This window comes from Corvus hawaiiensis, chromosome 3 (assembly GCF_020740725.1).
Source record: "Corvus hawaiiensis isolate bCorHaw1 chromosome 3, bCorHaw1.pri.cur, whole genome shotgun sequence".
NCBI classification, from domain to species: domain Eukaryota; kingdom Metazoa; phylum Chordata; class Aves; order Passeriformes; family Corvidae; genus Corvus; species Corvus hawaiiensis.
Window position 1 is genome coordinate 7,578,548 of NC_063215.1, and position 16,382 is coordinate 7,594,929.

Below are 16,382 nucleotides of genomic sequence, written 5' to 3' on the forward strand. Positions count from 1 at the left end.
CGCCGGGCGGCGCGGGCAGAGCTCCGCCCCGGTACCGCGGGGGGAGCGAGGGGTGTCCGTAGGGATTCGCACCCGCTGTGCGAGGGGGGGGAAACGCGGCTTCCCCGGGGGCTGCGCTGCCCTACTCTGCCCTGCCCTATCCTCCGGGGAGAGGCGAGGGCTGGGGGTGTTTGTGGCCCGACGCGGCTCGCCTGAACAAGCCGGACCGCCGCACCGCTGCGGCGGTGCCCGGGCAAGACCTGGTGCGGCACAGCAGAGATAAACATCCCTGCCCGACCTGGGAGAGGCTGCGAAGGCAGCTCTGTCCCGACTGCGGAACAAAGGACGCGGTCTGTGTGTCTGTCTGTCAAACCGCGGCATCCACAACAGTGGGGAATGGTCCCGGTGTCTGGGCACCCACCCGGCCCTGGAGTGGCCCCGCGTCCCCGGCGGGATCAGCCGCACTCTGAGCCCTTTGGAGAGTGGGAATGGCTCCTTGTGCGGCGAGCGCTAATTACGGGCGAGTGTTGACATTTGTGAAAAGGAGCTCAGCCGAGGCCTCGCATCGAGGACAAAAGAGCGGCTCGGAGCCTGGGAAGCAGAGCTCCTGAGGGTGAATTAGACGGGAAAATGGGATGGGATCCGCGGGGGAAGGAAAAAAGGATTGAGCCGAGTTCCCTGCGCTGTGTTGGACCTTGGAGAAGCCGCTCTGCGGGACGAGGAGGTCCCGTGGTGCCAGGAGCTATCCAAGTATCCGAGGCCAACAGCGCGAAGAAGCTGCCAGCCCCTGGTAACACACACGGAGCAGAGTGAACACATCCCTTGCACCTGCGGGCTGTTTAATAAGGGTTGGGGTTTTTTTCCCCCCAATAATTAGCGATGCACTGTAAAACACTTGGAACTAACCTAAACTGAACAGCCACAACTAGCTAATTCACACTAATTAATGGGAAATCCACTGCGAATTTACAACTGCGATCAAAGGTAATTCTAAAAGCAGAGGTAATACTTCACTGAGTGTCATCTTCACGTGGGACACGTTTCTGCAATCCCTTAATTGCAACAATTAAAATCACATTGTTCAGAAATATTAAAATAAGATGCTTAGTCTCAAAGTTCCGTGATGGGTGAGTAACAGAAGTAAAATCTGACATTTGACAGCTATAATTTCTTTCTCTTTATAATGTACGTCACAATGCACTGAACCTTTTGAAGGCAGTTTGGATTAATCGTTAAGTTTTAACTAGATGAGATCTAATTAGAGCTCCTACTTATGAATCTTCAGGGAAGATAGTAAATTTGCCTTTTGTTTTGGTTAACATACATGGAGTCTTAAATTTCAAAACATGGATTCCTGAGATTCTATTCTCCCTGGTTTTGTTTAATGTTTAAAATACTTTGACATTTTCGAATAGAATGCACTTGTTTGTTACAAGTGTTACTGATTCTGTTAAACAAGTTCTATATATTTAGAACTTAAATCATGGATATAATTACACTGTTGAAAAGTTCAAAGAATTTACAAAACCCTAGCTAAAACATCAGAAGGTTGTTTTGCAGTGCTGGACTGTTTTAAGTTTTCTTTCAATATTTTAAGTACACTGTTTCATTAAACACACAAGTTCAGTAATATGCTTAGCCCTTTCCTGGGAGCCCTTTCTGCAACAATTTGACAGACCCAAAGGTAAGCATAGAAGGAGGTGAGGTTGGACTTACCTGGTGTAATGGTGCAGGCGTCCTGGCTGCAATCACATATTGAATTAGAATATTAAGTCTCTTACTGGAAATCAGAGTACAGCTGGAGACATGCTGACCTACTACAACAGGAATCAGTGTCCTAGAGAATTCAGTGGTTTCTTGAAAGCTCTTCTAAGTAGTGCTGTCATCGCTCAGGAGTCAAACTGTTGACAAAGCATAGGAGTAACAAAAATCTTAAGAAAGATCTGCAAATCTTGTGTAATGTAAAAAATATTTTCTTTAAAGCTGGAAATTTTTAAGTTAGAGTGTTGTTTCAATCAAGACATCACTAAAATTCTTTTAGACTCTGTGCATTTCATACAGCTTATTCTCTGGCAGTACACTAGATGAACAGAAGCAAATGGTCCTTTTCTTACTGTGTGGTGAATAGAAGAAAACAGCCCAGACTGTGTCTGCTGAAAAACCTCTAGCAGGGTATTCATGAGATAAATACGACCATCTCCATGCCCCTTTGTCAGGGGAGATCAGATGCATTGGCATGGAAGATAGCGACAACCCCCAAACTTGTTTTATAATGTAGGAGTGAATCTCAGTGTTGACAGAGTAAAGCAGGGTTTTAGCTGTCACCGCCAGTCCTGTCAAGGTCACAGAAGAACCAGCACACACAGGGTATCTAAAAACAACCAGAAAATTAATTTTGAAGGGATATTTTTAAACCTTATATTTAACAAGGTTAGCCTATGCCAGAGGACACTGTCAGCTACCTATAATTAAACATCAGCTGTATTGATTGACCTTAACTTGAGAGAGGAGTTGTTGTTGCCTGAAGCCTTTTGTAAGTGTGTGTACACAGAGCAAGAACAGACTGTGAGGGAGCTGGGACTGCAAAATAAATAGGAGAACAGGGTCTGGTTATCCTGTAAATGGCAATTCCACTGATTAAGACAGCACGTTCCTCTGCATAGGAGGAATGGTCCTTGAAGGAATGTTAAACCTTCTAGGCTGCCACACAGGGGGGAGTAGCTTAAGGAACTGATTCTAGGAAGTCAGCTGTGCACTGGAAAAACAAGTCGTTGTTTCATGGGTGAATCAGCATTCACTAAAAGGGTATTATCCCCATGCATTGCAAGGAGTATCCACACGTTGCTGGACTCTTGGACTGTAAGTACACAAGAAAATTGAATATAGCTTCAATTTTAAAATTAGCATGAAATGCATAATCCCATGAAAAAGTCAAGGCAGCCTGAGCAACTGTTTGTACCAGATAACACACATTTGAAAATAACATATCGGGAAAAGACACTTTCAAGTGAAACTACAATGATGACATGGTAGTGTATTTTATGAGCTCATTCTTGGATCTGTAACAAGAAAACACACTTTGAAAGCTAAGATTGTGTGTGAGGACTAGGAAGATTTATGAACCAATAATGTTTTTGACGGACTTGCCATGTGATCCTAATCAAGCCATTATGCATTTGTATGGTGCTGAAGCTTATCTACACATGTGTTCATAAATGCCTATTTTTATTGTGAACATTTTAGGACAGAGTCTGGTTTTTACTACAAAGCTATTCATCACCCAGCATAGTAACAGGCTGGTGGTGCTACTTTCATATGATTAATGATCATAAGCACCAAAGTGAGATGATTTGCCACTTTTGTCCAAGATGGAAGTAATTTACAGCCTGAATGATAGTGAAAAACAGACCCTGCAGATGCCTGGCTGCAATATCATCAGCCTGTGAATTTCACACAATTATTATTATTAGAAAAACTATCTACTGTGACCTTAGCTCAACAGGGAAAATGTTATGGAAGCTAATGGCCACATGTGATGGGAAGATAACTTTGAAATATTAGGAGGTAAGTTTTACCACTCCCTTTTAATGTTATCTAAGAAACCTGTTCTCTGATCCTGCTTCAAGTTGCACTGATGTTATTTAGTGTGGAAATCAATCTTCAGATAGGTGTGCTGATAATGGGGCTGGACATTAACTATTTAATTCGAAATCATAACTGTTATCCATTTTTAAATGACAATGGTAGTCTTCAAATAATGAGCCTTCTTTAATAACATAGCAAAATGCCTGCAATGTGGAGTGATTTTATCATGTTCTGTGTTCCAGTTCAAGGTAGTACCAATCCTGATTACTGGACAGTGCTTGTTTGAAGTTTCCAAACTTATATCCCATAGGCATATCTTCATAATGGACAGTTCTCAAAGGAATAACCACACAATCTTAATTTCCTAACATCCCCCGCAGGAAAAGGCTTAGGGTGGGTTTACAAAAGCAAGATCTCTTGTGAATCTTTTTTTATTTCAAATTCAACTGAAACCAGGAGGAGTTGACAGCATGATTGAGAGGTGCACATATGAGCTTATAAATAGAGGCCTGAAAAGATGATTTGATTTCCATTCTTTGGAATGTTACTGCTATTCAGAGATATTGCAAAGTAATCTCTGGTAAATTGCCCATGATTGAAGCAAATAGTAACTCACTGAATAGAGCCCTCTGGTCCTTACTAGGAAGAAACTCTCTGAAAAAGTTCTGAATAAGGGATGAAGGACTTTTTCTTTTGTTGTAACTCATTCCTGATTTCCTGGTAAAATAGGAACATGTGAAAACAAAATCTTCCATCTCCAAATATTTCTTGTGTCATTAAATACCATTCACGTAGCAAACAAGGCTTTTCATCCTTGGTAATTTTTAAATGTCTTTTTACATCATGACGTCCCAATATTACTTCATTCCCCAACTCTTTTTTAGTGGAAAGGGACTCTTTTGCTCAAGTAATTTTTCATATTTTTCCAATTTCCCAGAGGTGTACCTGCCTCAGCAGATGGTATGGCTTCTTCTTAATACATTTTTCAGATACCTTAATCTCTTTTCTGAACAACTGGAGATAAAAGGACATTGAACGCTGCTGTAAGCTTCAGCATTCATTATAAACTGGTTCCATTTGAAATATGGTCCTTCCCAATGGATTTATTTGTAGAAGCATTTAGACATCTGTCTGTAACACCAAACTACAAATCTTGAAACTAAATCTTACTGGGAATGAGCTCTACATTTTTTTTTAATATAATACTTACTGGAATGTGGCTTCAGGCCTTCTCCCCTTAACTTTTTCATTGTCTTTCACTACTCCGAGTTCTTACTTTTTTCCCCCAAACATTTTCTGCGTGTAGAGTGCTGAAGGGAGTCTAAATAGGTTTTTAATGCTGTTCTGTCTTCATATGACACTTGAACCAACAACAGATACAGAAAATGGGAACAAGTAAATTCTTGGATTAGTGAAATTACTCTAAATCCCTCTCTACAGTAATTCATCTTTCATTGTAAAACTACATTTAAATTTCTGTGTGTGATACAAAATATTAATCCTACGTTAACATGTTCTCTACATTAAAAAAAACCCAAAAAACATCCAATCAAAGCTACCAAGCAAACCTTGTAACTTATGATTGATTTTTATATATTGTCAGTGCTAAAACTGGTGATGAAGCTGAGATGGAAGCTATAAAGCCGTAAGCTATTTGAGTCAAAATAACCAGCCACACCTTCTAAGAGGAATAAGACAACCAAGAAACCTGTAAATAAAACCATCTGTGAAAAACAACACAGGGAGTAAACATCCAAAATGAAGCATGTTTTTCTGTGTTTCCTACCATGCTAACATAATGAGAATGAAGCACTACAAATGTTCAAAGCAGAGATCAGGGATTTTGAGCTACATCAATCTCTCTACAGTAGTCCCTCTGGCGTCATAAAGAGTGCTCTCTGCGTGTGGCTCACAGGAATGAGATCAGAACACTAAAAAAAAAACCAAAACAAAAAAAGAACACAATTGTGCTATAACTATCTAGCAAATATAAAATAAATAGCTTTTGAGTTGGAGAGTTTCTGTTATTTCAAGCAGATCTGGACAGGGACCCAGGAAAACCAAATTGCTTGCATCTTGACTAAGTTTATTTTAGTTTTTAAAAGTCATCAGTGTTCATGAGAGGAGGAGTGCTGGTTTGAATCAGGCATGTTGCAAGCAGATGTTATGCAAGCTTCCCCAAACAGCCCTGCCAATGACTGCAATCCTGAGTTATGACATTCACTGTAACTGCTGCAGCCTGGGCTCTTTTTTGGGCCACTCATCTGTTGGTTTTCCCAAAATGGGGGATATTTTTGTGATGAGTACAACAACTTGAAGATCAACATACTGTTCATTTTCAGACCAACAGAATTCGAAAACCATGTCCGAGTTTCATGGCCTATCAGTACTACAGGACAGAAATGTTAAAGTACATTATTTGTCATTATATATATATGAAGTGATACTGTTACTGAACATATCTCCTGGTGTTTGGTAAGGGACAGTCTCTTGCAGTTTCCTTCTATTCCTACTTTTGAAGGCTAAAAGGGTGTGATTTCCAAATACCATTCTCAAACTCCCTTGTAGGTTTTAAATTAAAATACTCCTTAAGCCTACAAGTGTATGAAATGACTACATCCTTTCATAACCTTTAAGCAAATAAATGAAGAAAAAAATGATATGAAACCTATCAAGACCAATCTCATGGAGCAGAACTACTCTGCTTTTCAAAGACACTGCAGATTCTGGGACAGGAGATGAAGTACTGTTGCTAATACAGATTACAAACTCTAAATAGAAAATGTGAGATGAGACATTATAGTTCCTACCCTGAAATGCACTCTATTTTGTAGTATCTCATAAAACTAAAAATTTGCTGCTATTCACAGTAAGATTTTTTTTTTGCTTGGATATTTAAAAAGCTGGTTTTCTTATTATATATCCTGATGTCAGTGTTGCGTATTTTCTATTTTTAAGTACACATTCTCCCATACTTTTACAGACTGTAATTTTGAAAAGAAAGATGTGGGATGTATGAAAGATGTGTGCAGGTAAAACAGAATAGTAGTTTTTAAATTAATTGTTCTTTACTAAAACATTATCGTGCTTTCCATCCTTAAACAATAAAAGTACTTTGATAAGGCTTGCTTGAGCCTAACAGTCAGAACCACGTGCTCAGTAATTTCATGATATTCTTTTTGGTTAAAGAAGCAAGAAGCACTGAAATGACTTGCCCAGCAGTGCCAAACCAGTCAGTGTGAAAATTAAGAGGTTGAGACTCTGTCACCTACAACTGTGTGCTTGTGTTTCTCAGCTACGTTTCTTTCACAAAGCTTTTGTTTCGGGGCTTATGTGCAGGCACTGCGGTAAGTTCTGTATAGGGCAACAAGTGGTGAGAGAATGATTCTTGCATCGGCGAGAAGGTACTGCGTTCGTGAATAGGCTGAAGGGTTATAGTTTGTGAATAATCTGAAAAACATTTAGGCATCCGGTGTAGGGTAATGCGTTGTATTCTTCGCCCCTCTGAAATGCATGTGTGCTAAGGAGGAAGGTGGGGAGAAAGGAGCTTTCCGAGCACCGCACAACGAACATCAAGCGCAGCAACGCTGAAGCAAAACACAGGAGACGCTGCCGGTGACTAGCGCGATGGGAGAAGCAAGGGCGCACTCCCGATAGCCTGGAGAGCAAAGGGATTTCTTAATATTGAGGCTCATCAGACCGTGAAAAGTTTTCCACGGGAAATTATGGAGATCTCATCCTTGGGAGAGCTGTTCGCCCAAGCTGTCCTGTCAGCTCCTGGCACGACCCTCCCTGAGCGAGCAGAGCCTGCGGCTCCAGCCTCCAGGGACCGGGGATTGAGCCCCTTCCCGGGTACCAGCGCTGCCCTTCACCCCCCGCGGCCCCGGGCAGCCGCTCCCCCTGCCCTTGAACTCCCCAGCCCTCGGCTCAGCCCTCAGGGGGCGGCGGCGGCTCTCCCGCCCCGCGGGGTCACGCCGGGCCAGGCCCGGCCGGTGGCTCGCCAGGCTCTGGCCAGGCCGCGGCGGGGCCCTGGGGCTGTGTGGGCGCTCGGGCCCCGCCGCGGAGCCGGAGCCGCTCCCGGGGGACCCGCGGCCGCTGCCGCCTCCCCCGGGCCGAGCCGGGCCGGGCCCATAGAGCGCGCGGCGCCGGGATAGAACGGCCGCGCCGGGGCCGCAGCGCCCCCCGGCGGCGGCTGGCGGGGGCGGCGCGGAGCGGGCAGAGAAAGGGAGCAGGGACAGTAATGGCGGCCAGTTAGAGCCGGGCTGAGCCCGAGAGGCGGCGGCGACAGCGGCGGGAGGAGCCGGCGCGGCTCCGACTGCGCCTCTGCCCGGCGGAGCGGCTTCCCCGGAGGGCTTTTCTTCCTTCCTCCCTCCTCCCCCCCTTTCCCCCTCTCCCTCCCCTTCCCCTCCCTGCCCGAGCCCCCGCCTGTCCGCCCTCCCTCCCTCCTCCCTCCGCGCCGGCGGCGGCGGCGGCGCCCCCCGTGTCCCCCCTCGCCGGGGCCATGGTGAACACCAGGAAGAGCTCTCTGCGCCCCCTGGGCAAAGCGGCGGCCGCGGCGGCCGGGGCCGGCAGCCATTTCATCTCGTCCCGCACCCGGTCTTCTAAGAGGGGCACCAAGGCAGATGCGGCCGGGCTGGAGGAGGCGGCGGCAGCGCGGGTGAGGACCGCGGGATCCGCGGGGGACCGGGATGGAGGGAGGCGGCGAGGCCGGGGAGTCGCTGGGGGCAGCGCTGTTGGTGCCGGGGGGGGCGCCGCGGGCACGGGAGCCGGCGGGGGGCGGGTGCCGAGACGGCTGTCGGAGGGACGGCGGGGCCGACGGGCAGCCCGTGGCGAGGAGGCACCGCGGAGCCGGCGGGGACGCGGGGGGCGGCTGCGGAGAGCCGCAGTCCCTGCGGGGCCAGCGCCGGGGCGGCGGGGGCCGCTGACAGGGGCGGGGGCGGCGGGGACACGGGCGGCGGAGTGGCCGCGGTGCCGGTGCCCGGCGGGGTCGGCGGCGGGCGGGGGTCCGGAGGGGTCCGGCGGCGCGGGGCTCCCCCTGCGGCCGCGCCCGGCGCTGCCGCCGCTAGACAAAAGTTGGGAGCTGCGCCCGCAGCAACTTCGCAATAAACCTCGGCCGGGTTTGGTTTGTGTGTATGTGTGTGTTTGTTGTTTTTTTTTTTTTTTTCCCTTTTCCCTAAATGACCTCCATTTGGCTGGCGGCTGCTACGGGAGGAAGCTGGTGTTCGGGAAAGCTCCCCGGCCCGTTTTTGTGGCACGGAGGGTATGATTTTTACCATCAAGTTTAAGTTGAATGCTTTCCCAGCCGAACTCTCTGTGGTAGCTTTGGTTAGACGGGCTAACGGCAAGTGAAATTCTACAGCCCGATTTGGGGAATTACCATTTGGTAAACTCTAACCGGAAGAAAGAATTCGGGAGTCTCCTTTCTTCCGTGTCTATAAACAGCTCTGTTGACAAAACGTGCAAATTTTTGTTTTTAATTATCGAAGAATCACAGAATCAATGAGGCTGGAAAAGACCTCTGAGATCATGGAGTCCAACCTATGACCCAACACCACCTTGTCAACCAGACCATGGCACTGAGTGCCACATCCAGTCTTGCCTTAAACAGCTCCAGGGCGGGTGACTCCACCGCCTCCCTGGGCAGCCCGTTCCCAATGTTTAATGATCCTTTCTGTGAAGAAATTCCTCCCACAGGAGGAATTGTAGGCAGGACTTTTTCTTCGGTTGATGCAACTTCGTGTATTGCTTTAAAGGTTTAGACTAGTATTTATAGCTGCCTGCTCTGCGTGTATATTATAAAAACAATATAAATATGGAAGTGAAATTGGGGGGTCCGAGTGTTTGGCAGTCCTGCACTGACTGACCGCATCCCTGTCCTGAAAAGGAGGAAGTTAATCAGCCGAGTAGAAAAACAGAAGCAGCAGCAGCCAGAGGCAGATCAGAAGGATGACACCTGGAATTCTCAGAAAACCTTTTACCCCATCCATTTGGTCTAAAATACTAAACCAAATACAAATCACTTATGAGATATCCTATACCTTCTATGCTTCTCTTTCAGTCCTTTCATACTTCACCGTTTTTCCCTTCCCCCATATTTTCCTTGTTCCCTATCTCTTCCTTGTTTAATTTCAGTGGACTCCTGGGGATGCAGCACCATAGCTGTAAAAAGCTGTTCTGCTTGTTCTAGTGTGCAGTTTCTGTTTATTCATATCGTGGGTCTTGTGGTTTGTGAAGCAAAATTTGAAGTAACCCTTACCGGCTTACTTCTCAGGGAGTTTACTGGTGCTAAGAAAACTAGCTTGGGCTTCTTTCCAAGTATTTTTAATTACTGAATGTGTTTTTTTTTAACTACAAATCACTAAAATGTTTACATTATGTTATTGTCATGGTGTAAGGAAAGGAGATAGTGCAAAATAGTGTAAAATATTGTAAATACTTCCCAGGATATTGCCCACACTTCTAAAAGAGCATTTCTTCTAAAGTTAAATGTAAATTTTGGTGTGTGGGAATGAACTTGTTTCACTTCACAACAAATCTCATGCGTTTGAGGTGGAATTTTTCTTTCCTTTTAAGATGTAATTGCCAAATATGAGCTGAAGTTATCCAAGAACAGTTTTTTTTCTTATTTCCCCCATCCAGTGTGTTTTATAAAGTATATATATCTCACTGTATTTTAAAGTTCTTTCTGTATAACTCTTTTTATTCTTTAGATGTAAGAGCTGTCAGCAATACAGTGTCTTTCTGTGCTTCTGAATCTTCTTGAAGTAGTGCCAGAGAAGGATCTCAGTGATTAGGACATGAATAAGTATAGCAGTAAGGAGACAAAGCCTTTGCTTTTGGAAGTGAGTGTTGGGAGACAGATAGTGAGGCTGTGTTCAGAAAGCGTGCTGGGATCATCTTCATGCAGTTGTATGTAATTTTTTTTTTTTTTGCAGTTGACTTGGAACAGTGTGTCCTTTTAAAATCTTTTGGGTGTCACATCAGGAAACCAGCCTTGCTACCAGCAGTTAATCGGGTTAATAGGCAGCTTGAGTTTGGAGCTCTGGCAGAGATGGGATGCTTCTTGTTTGCAGTGTGTGATTTAATTTTCTTGCATGGAGCTTCTGACCTGGACTTCCTGTGAAATGCTCTTCAGTGGGAGTGCTTGTAGCCAACTTTCAGAATGTGTTTTAAAAGATCATCTGTCTGTTCCTTATTAGCAACAAAAACTGAGTTAATAACCTAATGGCATCCTGTAAGATGCTGAGTAGACCAAATGAGGGGATAGGACTTGCCTTCTACCTCTTCTGTATCTATTTCCTTTCCTTCTTATTTTTTCCTCTTGTCTTTTCCTGATACACTTTTGTGTGTGTGTGTGGTTTTTGGTTTTTTTTTCATTTGTTTGGGGGGTTTTTTTGCATACATTTATAAGTATAGGCTTAATTCTCTCCCAAGAACTTGAGTTTCTAGTATTCTGCTTCAATATTATGCTGAGTTACATGTGAATGGTGTCCTTTTTTGTTTGATCTGAATCTGGAAGCAACACACATTTTGTGGAAATGGACTGTAATTGTCTAAATGCCTTTATCATGTTCAGTGTATTCCCTCTGTAGTACTTGCTCAGCTTGGAGAAAGCAATGACATCAGGCTTTGAAAAGTAAACTGGTTTGAATTATTGATTGGCGACCATGCAGTCAGTGATGGAGATGAATACGTGTGTGTCTGTCTGCTGACCAGAAGCCAGATTAAAATGAACAAAATCCCTCACTAAATGGATCAAGGAGCCAAGAAGTTTATTGTCTGAGATGATGTCATAGCAGAGTGCATAGAGAGGGTACAGAGGGGAAAAACTGGGCTTTATTTTCTTCCTGTTTCCAAGACTGACTTACACGCTATTTAGTAGATGTTGAAGCTATGCTTACGTAAATATATATTCTATTGTTATACAAATTATACATATATAAAAATACATTTTTTTTTCTTTTGAGCATTAAAACTTGAGAAGTGTTCTAGCTTTATACTAAAGCTTTCTGAGAAGAAAAACTCATCAAAATCTTCTACAGAGACATAGAATTTTATGGCTTACAGATCCAGTGGACTTTATTCGTACTGTGAAAAAATTTGGGATCCTGTGACCATAAGTGGTTAAATTTGCACTTTGTATCTACTAATGTCTGATGTTTTCAGACACTGAGTTGCGATTGCTGGTAACGCTTCCTTGGCAATTGAAATGATTTTTCTTACACAACAAATCAAAAGTGTTGATCAAGAATTTATTGTGTAATAAACACTCTTAAATCACGTCACTGTGCTAGTTAGACATTTTAGAAATGTATACAAGGTTAGCTTAATTTAATTAGCCAAGAAAGCATTAGCAGTGCCTTAAGAGATACTTGAGGGCACGGTGATAATTGTAACACATGATCCTCACTAAAAGCAGTGCTGCCAACATCGTTCAACTTGCGCAGTGCAACCTAGAGCTCTCCATTGTACTTAATTGCTAATGGGAGCGAACAGGGGCTGCAGGAGTGACATCGGGTGCTGGAGTGTGGGAAGGTAGAGAGCTAAGCAGCATTTTTGTGCCCTGTGATGCCCGTGTGTTTCAGTGTCTCTCGCTGTACTTTCTCAGTCTGTAGCAATAGAAATGTTTTCTGATTTCTGGGCGATAATGCAGCTTTTGTAGCATAAACTCGTTGCTACATTTTACTCCTCGAAAAACCTTTAATGGTCAGCTGTCGAAAACATAAAAAACTAACTTTAAAAACTTACTATAATTTCTCTTAAAATACAAGTTTTAAACGTAACCAGTAGAGCTTTCTAAAAATTAAGTTTTCCTTTATGAAAGATGCTAATGAGCATGTTTTCTTCATTGTCTGTGCAGAGTGTCTCATGGTGTTCTGGATGCTCTGCTGTTTAGTATAAAGCTATAGAAAAAGTTAGATTTTCCTCCTTATTCTGGAGAAATGACACTTGCCGGCCACCTGCATATAAAGCTCTTCAAGAAAAAAGCTCCTGTCCAATATCTGTGTTTTAAAGAAGTGCATTGCCTTCCTGTTTGAGTTTGCAGTAATATCAGTAAAGGTGCTGAGGCTAATGCTTTTACAGTTCTTTGAAATGCATCCTGAAATATAAAGCCTTGTGAAGTTATTCCAAACAATTTAATTTAAAGGAAGATTCCCAGGAAAGCTCATCTTTTTGGTGTGCAATAAAATCTCCGGTTCTTTCTGGTTTAGTGGTCTGCTGCTCTTTGGGGACTTAGCAGGGAAAAATCAGTGTTCTAAAATGAGTCGTGCAGGCCATTTCTTGGCTGTGTGGTGTTAATACAGCTGCGAGCAGTGGGAAATGGAGCAATTGTTGGAAGCAATCTTTGTTCAGGGTTCTGTCAAAATACCATACAGTTGGCATTCATGATACTTTTGTGGTTCTGAAGGGCTATCCTGAGTTTGAATTCTTCTTACATATCCTGCCATATCAGTCCGGGCTGCTTTCAGAAGTCAGGACACCTCTGAAGTGTCCATGGTTTGTTCTGGGAGGCAGTGGTGCATCCTGTTAAAAGCTGGCTATCCTTGCTGTCAGGCTGTTCCAGGGCCTTCAAAGGAAGTGATCTAAGGGCTAATCCAGTGAGTGGATAAGACCTCCAAAGAGTACTCAGGAAATGGTGTTGAAGTTTTGTGTGCTGCATTGCTTCCTCTGAATATTGAGCTTGTCCCAAAGTAATACTAATAAAAGCTACTTCTCCATCTACTGTCTCTGTTTGAACTTCAAGCAGAAGGTTTGACCCATGTCTGTGAGACAGCCCATTACAATTTTGCAAGAGTTTCATACAGCTTGGGGTTATGCAAGATAATTAGCTCAGGTAATTATATTCTGATCACCTCCATCCCCCTGCAGTTTCAGTTGCATGTGGTATGGTTTTGCACATCCTGTCCTAAATTGTTGAGTGATTGCTATGCTGTGGAAAAGTTCTAATTCCAATCTAATGATGCTTTGAATGATTTCTCTGTAAAACTATAAAACCTGTCTGGAACCAAAGCATGCAGCAAGTAGGCATCAGTGAAGCTTTCATTGCTGTGAATTTTGTGTGCTGTTTTGTAGCTGTGACTCTTTGAAAGATTACTGATTGTTTATTAGATGTTTTAGCTCTAATGGATTACTTTTTCTGTGGGTAATATCACTCATGAACCCATTTATTGCAAAGGGAGCTGACAATATGTTTTTATCCTTTTTTTTTGTGTACACTTCATGCTTTGCTGGTTTTTCTAAACAATTTTTCAGTCTGACTTCACTCTTGAAATATTGTCTTCATTACCTTTGATGCGATTTTCATGGTTTATTTTAACCATTAATTCTGCTTTAAATTGTTCAAGTGTTGGTTTGCATTTATACTTGCTTGGACTCTTTTTATGAATAAATTCAGTTTCTTTCTGCTTGCTAGTTACTAAAACAGGCAACTTTTCAACCAGTTGTAAGATTAATGTGTAATCTTCTGTAAGCCTTTTCGTTTTGCACTGAGTGTGCGTATGCTGTAATAGCTTCAACTCCGGCTGAATTGGTATGAAGGAGGCGGCTTTAGTTCTCCTATTAGACTTACATAATTTAGAAGCTTCTCCAAGTTCCATGGTTCTTGTAGCCTGTACTGAATTTTGTGGTTTCAGCTTTATGCTTCTAGTAGTGTCTGTTGATGGCCTAACTAATGTAAAGCTGTGATAGAATGTTTGTGTCCAGTTGCACATGGAGCAGATGCTTCGGTTTGGGTGTTTTCATAGTTTGGGAGAGGGGCGTTTTGCTTTTCTCCAGCCTCCAGTCAGTTCCTTCATTTAAAATGGATAAATAGTTGAGCCAAGCTATTTAAATAACCTGAAATGAAGAAGCTGTTCATTTTCTACATGTGGAAGAGATTACTTGCGGTGAAATTTGTTGCCGTGCTTCAGCAATCTCTCATTCCAAATACTTAATAACTATCCTCTGTTATTTCTCTGATTTATCTTTCAGGCTTTGAATTTTGTTTTTATTATGATTTAAATTACAGTAGATTAATCTTAAGATTTCATGTCACAGTTATACACAATTTTAATTTCTTTTTTCTCTTTTGAAAATACTGTCTTCAAGTGCATTTTGGCTAGGGGTGATGAAGTGTTTTTTAATCCCCTTTTTTTATCCACACAGAAGGCCACCTTCCTGTAGCTTCCCTTGCTACAGACACTTCCTTGCTTAGGTTACTGAGCCTATTTCCTGGTCGTGTTCAAACCTTGGGGAACAGTCTGGTCCACAGATTCTCACTCTGTTCTCCTCTTTGCTATCCTCATTCAGATCACTCTGCTTCTTTATTTAGGTTTATAGTAGTGTTGAAGGAGGCCATGTCCTATAAGCTTTGTTTAGGATGTGACTGTTAAGCAGAAACAAAACGGACTTTTGAGGACTGAAAGTAGGAAAAAACATTTGAATGCTTTCGTTTTTTCCACATCAGAGTTGTAATCATTCTTGATTCTCAATCCATTACATAAATATAATTTGTGCTTTAAAAGTCTTTGTTAACAGGGTCTAAAAACTCATAGAAATGGTTAACGTAGTTCTGATTAAATGTGTTGCTTTTAGTATTCCTTCTGTGTTAAACAAGGAGGATCAGTGGTTTTAAAAACTTACCTTAAATGAGTCTACTAGAAAAATGTCTAAGTGAGGTGTGGACCCCATACAGCAAGTAGAGAACTCTTCTCAGTGGACTTGTTCTTCTGCAGGTGTGTGATTTCACATGTGCTGTGAGCTCTGGCTGTGAACTCTGCAGTTGTGAAAACAACAGACTCGCCAGTATTAATGCTTGCCAGGCCATTTGATCAGCTGGATCAGGATCACGTTACTGGTCCAGCTGAAAATAATCCTCTTCTCCACATCCTCTGGCTTCACCTTGCCTCCCCTCCATCCTTCTGATTTGATTATCAGCTGAAATTTCACAGTGTCACCCTAATTTTGGTGAAGGCACAGAGGAGAAGAGTGCTTGTGGTGGAAATGCTTGGAGTGGGCTGCTGATGATGGGAGGATAAACCTCAGCTCACTATTTATGGCCTCTGTCACAGTTTGGCAGAGGCTGCTCTGTAGGTCACTCTCCCTTTCATTCATGAACCAAGTAACCTGTAGATTGCAAGAGTTTTTTGTGTGTCACAGTGAAGCTGTTGACAGGCACTCCCTCAGTGTGGATACAAACAGGTGTCTTTTTCTATAACAGACAGAGGGAATGGTTGCAGGTGTGAAAATCCCCAATTAACAGTGCTCATATTTTTAACTTGTAAACTTTTAACTTTTCTCAAAAGCTTTCTCATTTATTAAATAACCTGAATTCTAGGGTTGAAGAGTTCCAGGAAGTAAAATGGAAATCAGTTGAAATAAAAAAGCAGATCTTCCAGTGCAAGAAATATGTTTGGCTTTTTATTTTATCTGAACGAGTGGGGAAGAATTTATTCTTCTGAAAAAATCTAGATGATGGTATTCTTTGTGTTCTTAATGGCTATTATTGACATTAGCATTGTTCACTGAAAAAAAATACAGAAGCTGAATGTTAAAGTAATTCAGATCATTCTGCAGTTGAGGCATTCTTTACTATCATTACCACTAATGAAATACATCGTTAATAGTTGTTTATTCCAAGATCATCAAGCACTTAAGCATGAATATTATTTTTCCTTAACACCTGTGGAGAGCCAATGTCTGATAAACGACTGTGTGCAAACAAGTGGAAATTAGAGAACTGCGACCAGGAGATGCGTTCTTTTAAGCTGATGTTGTCTTTTTTCAAGCTGTCAGCAAGGTTAACATATCAGGGTCTTCATGAAACTTGGAGTTCTCAC

General features: G+C 43.0%; 1 protein-coding gene across 2 annotated transcripts in view; it reads left to right on the top strand.

Annotated features, from left to right (window-relative positions):
- Positions 1–7,983: 7,983 nt before the first annotated feature.
- ATAD2B (ATPase family AAA domain containing 2B) overlaps positions 7,984–16,382 on the top strand; it is a 75,390-nt gene continuing 66,991 nt past the window's right edge. The window contains exon 1 of one of the 2 annotated variants that reach the window (XM_048297702.1): positions 7,984–8,221. In XM_048297702.1, the coding sequence (XP_048153659.1) occupies positions 8,066–8,221 (156 nt within the window). In that variant the 5' untranslated portion in view covers positions 7,984–8,065. The remainder of the gene's footprint in view (positions 8,222–16,382) is intronic. The other variant, XM_048297701.1, reaches the window with a different exon arrangement.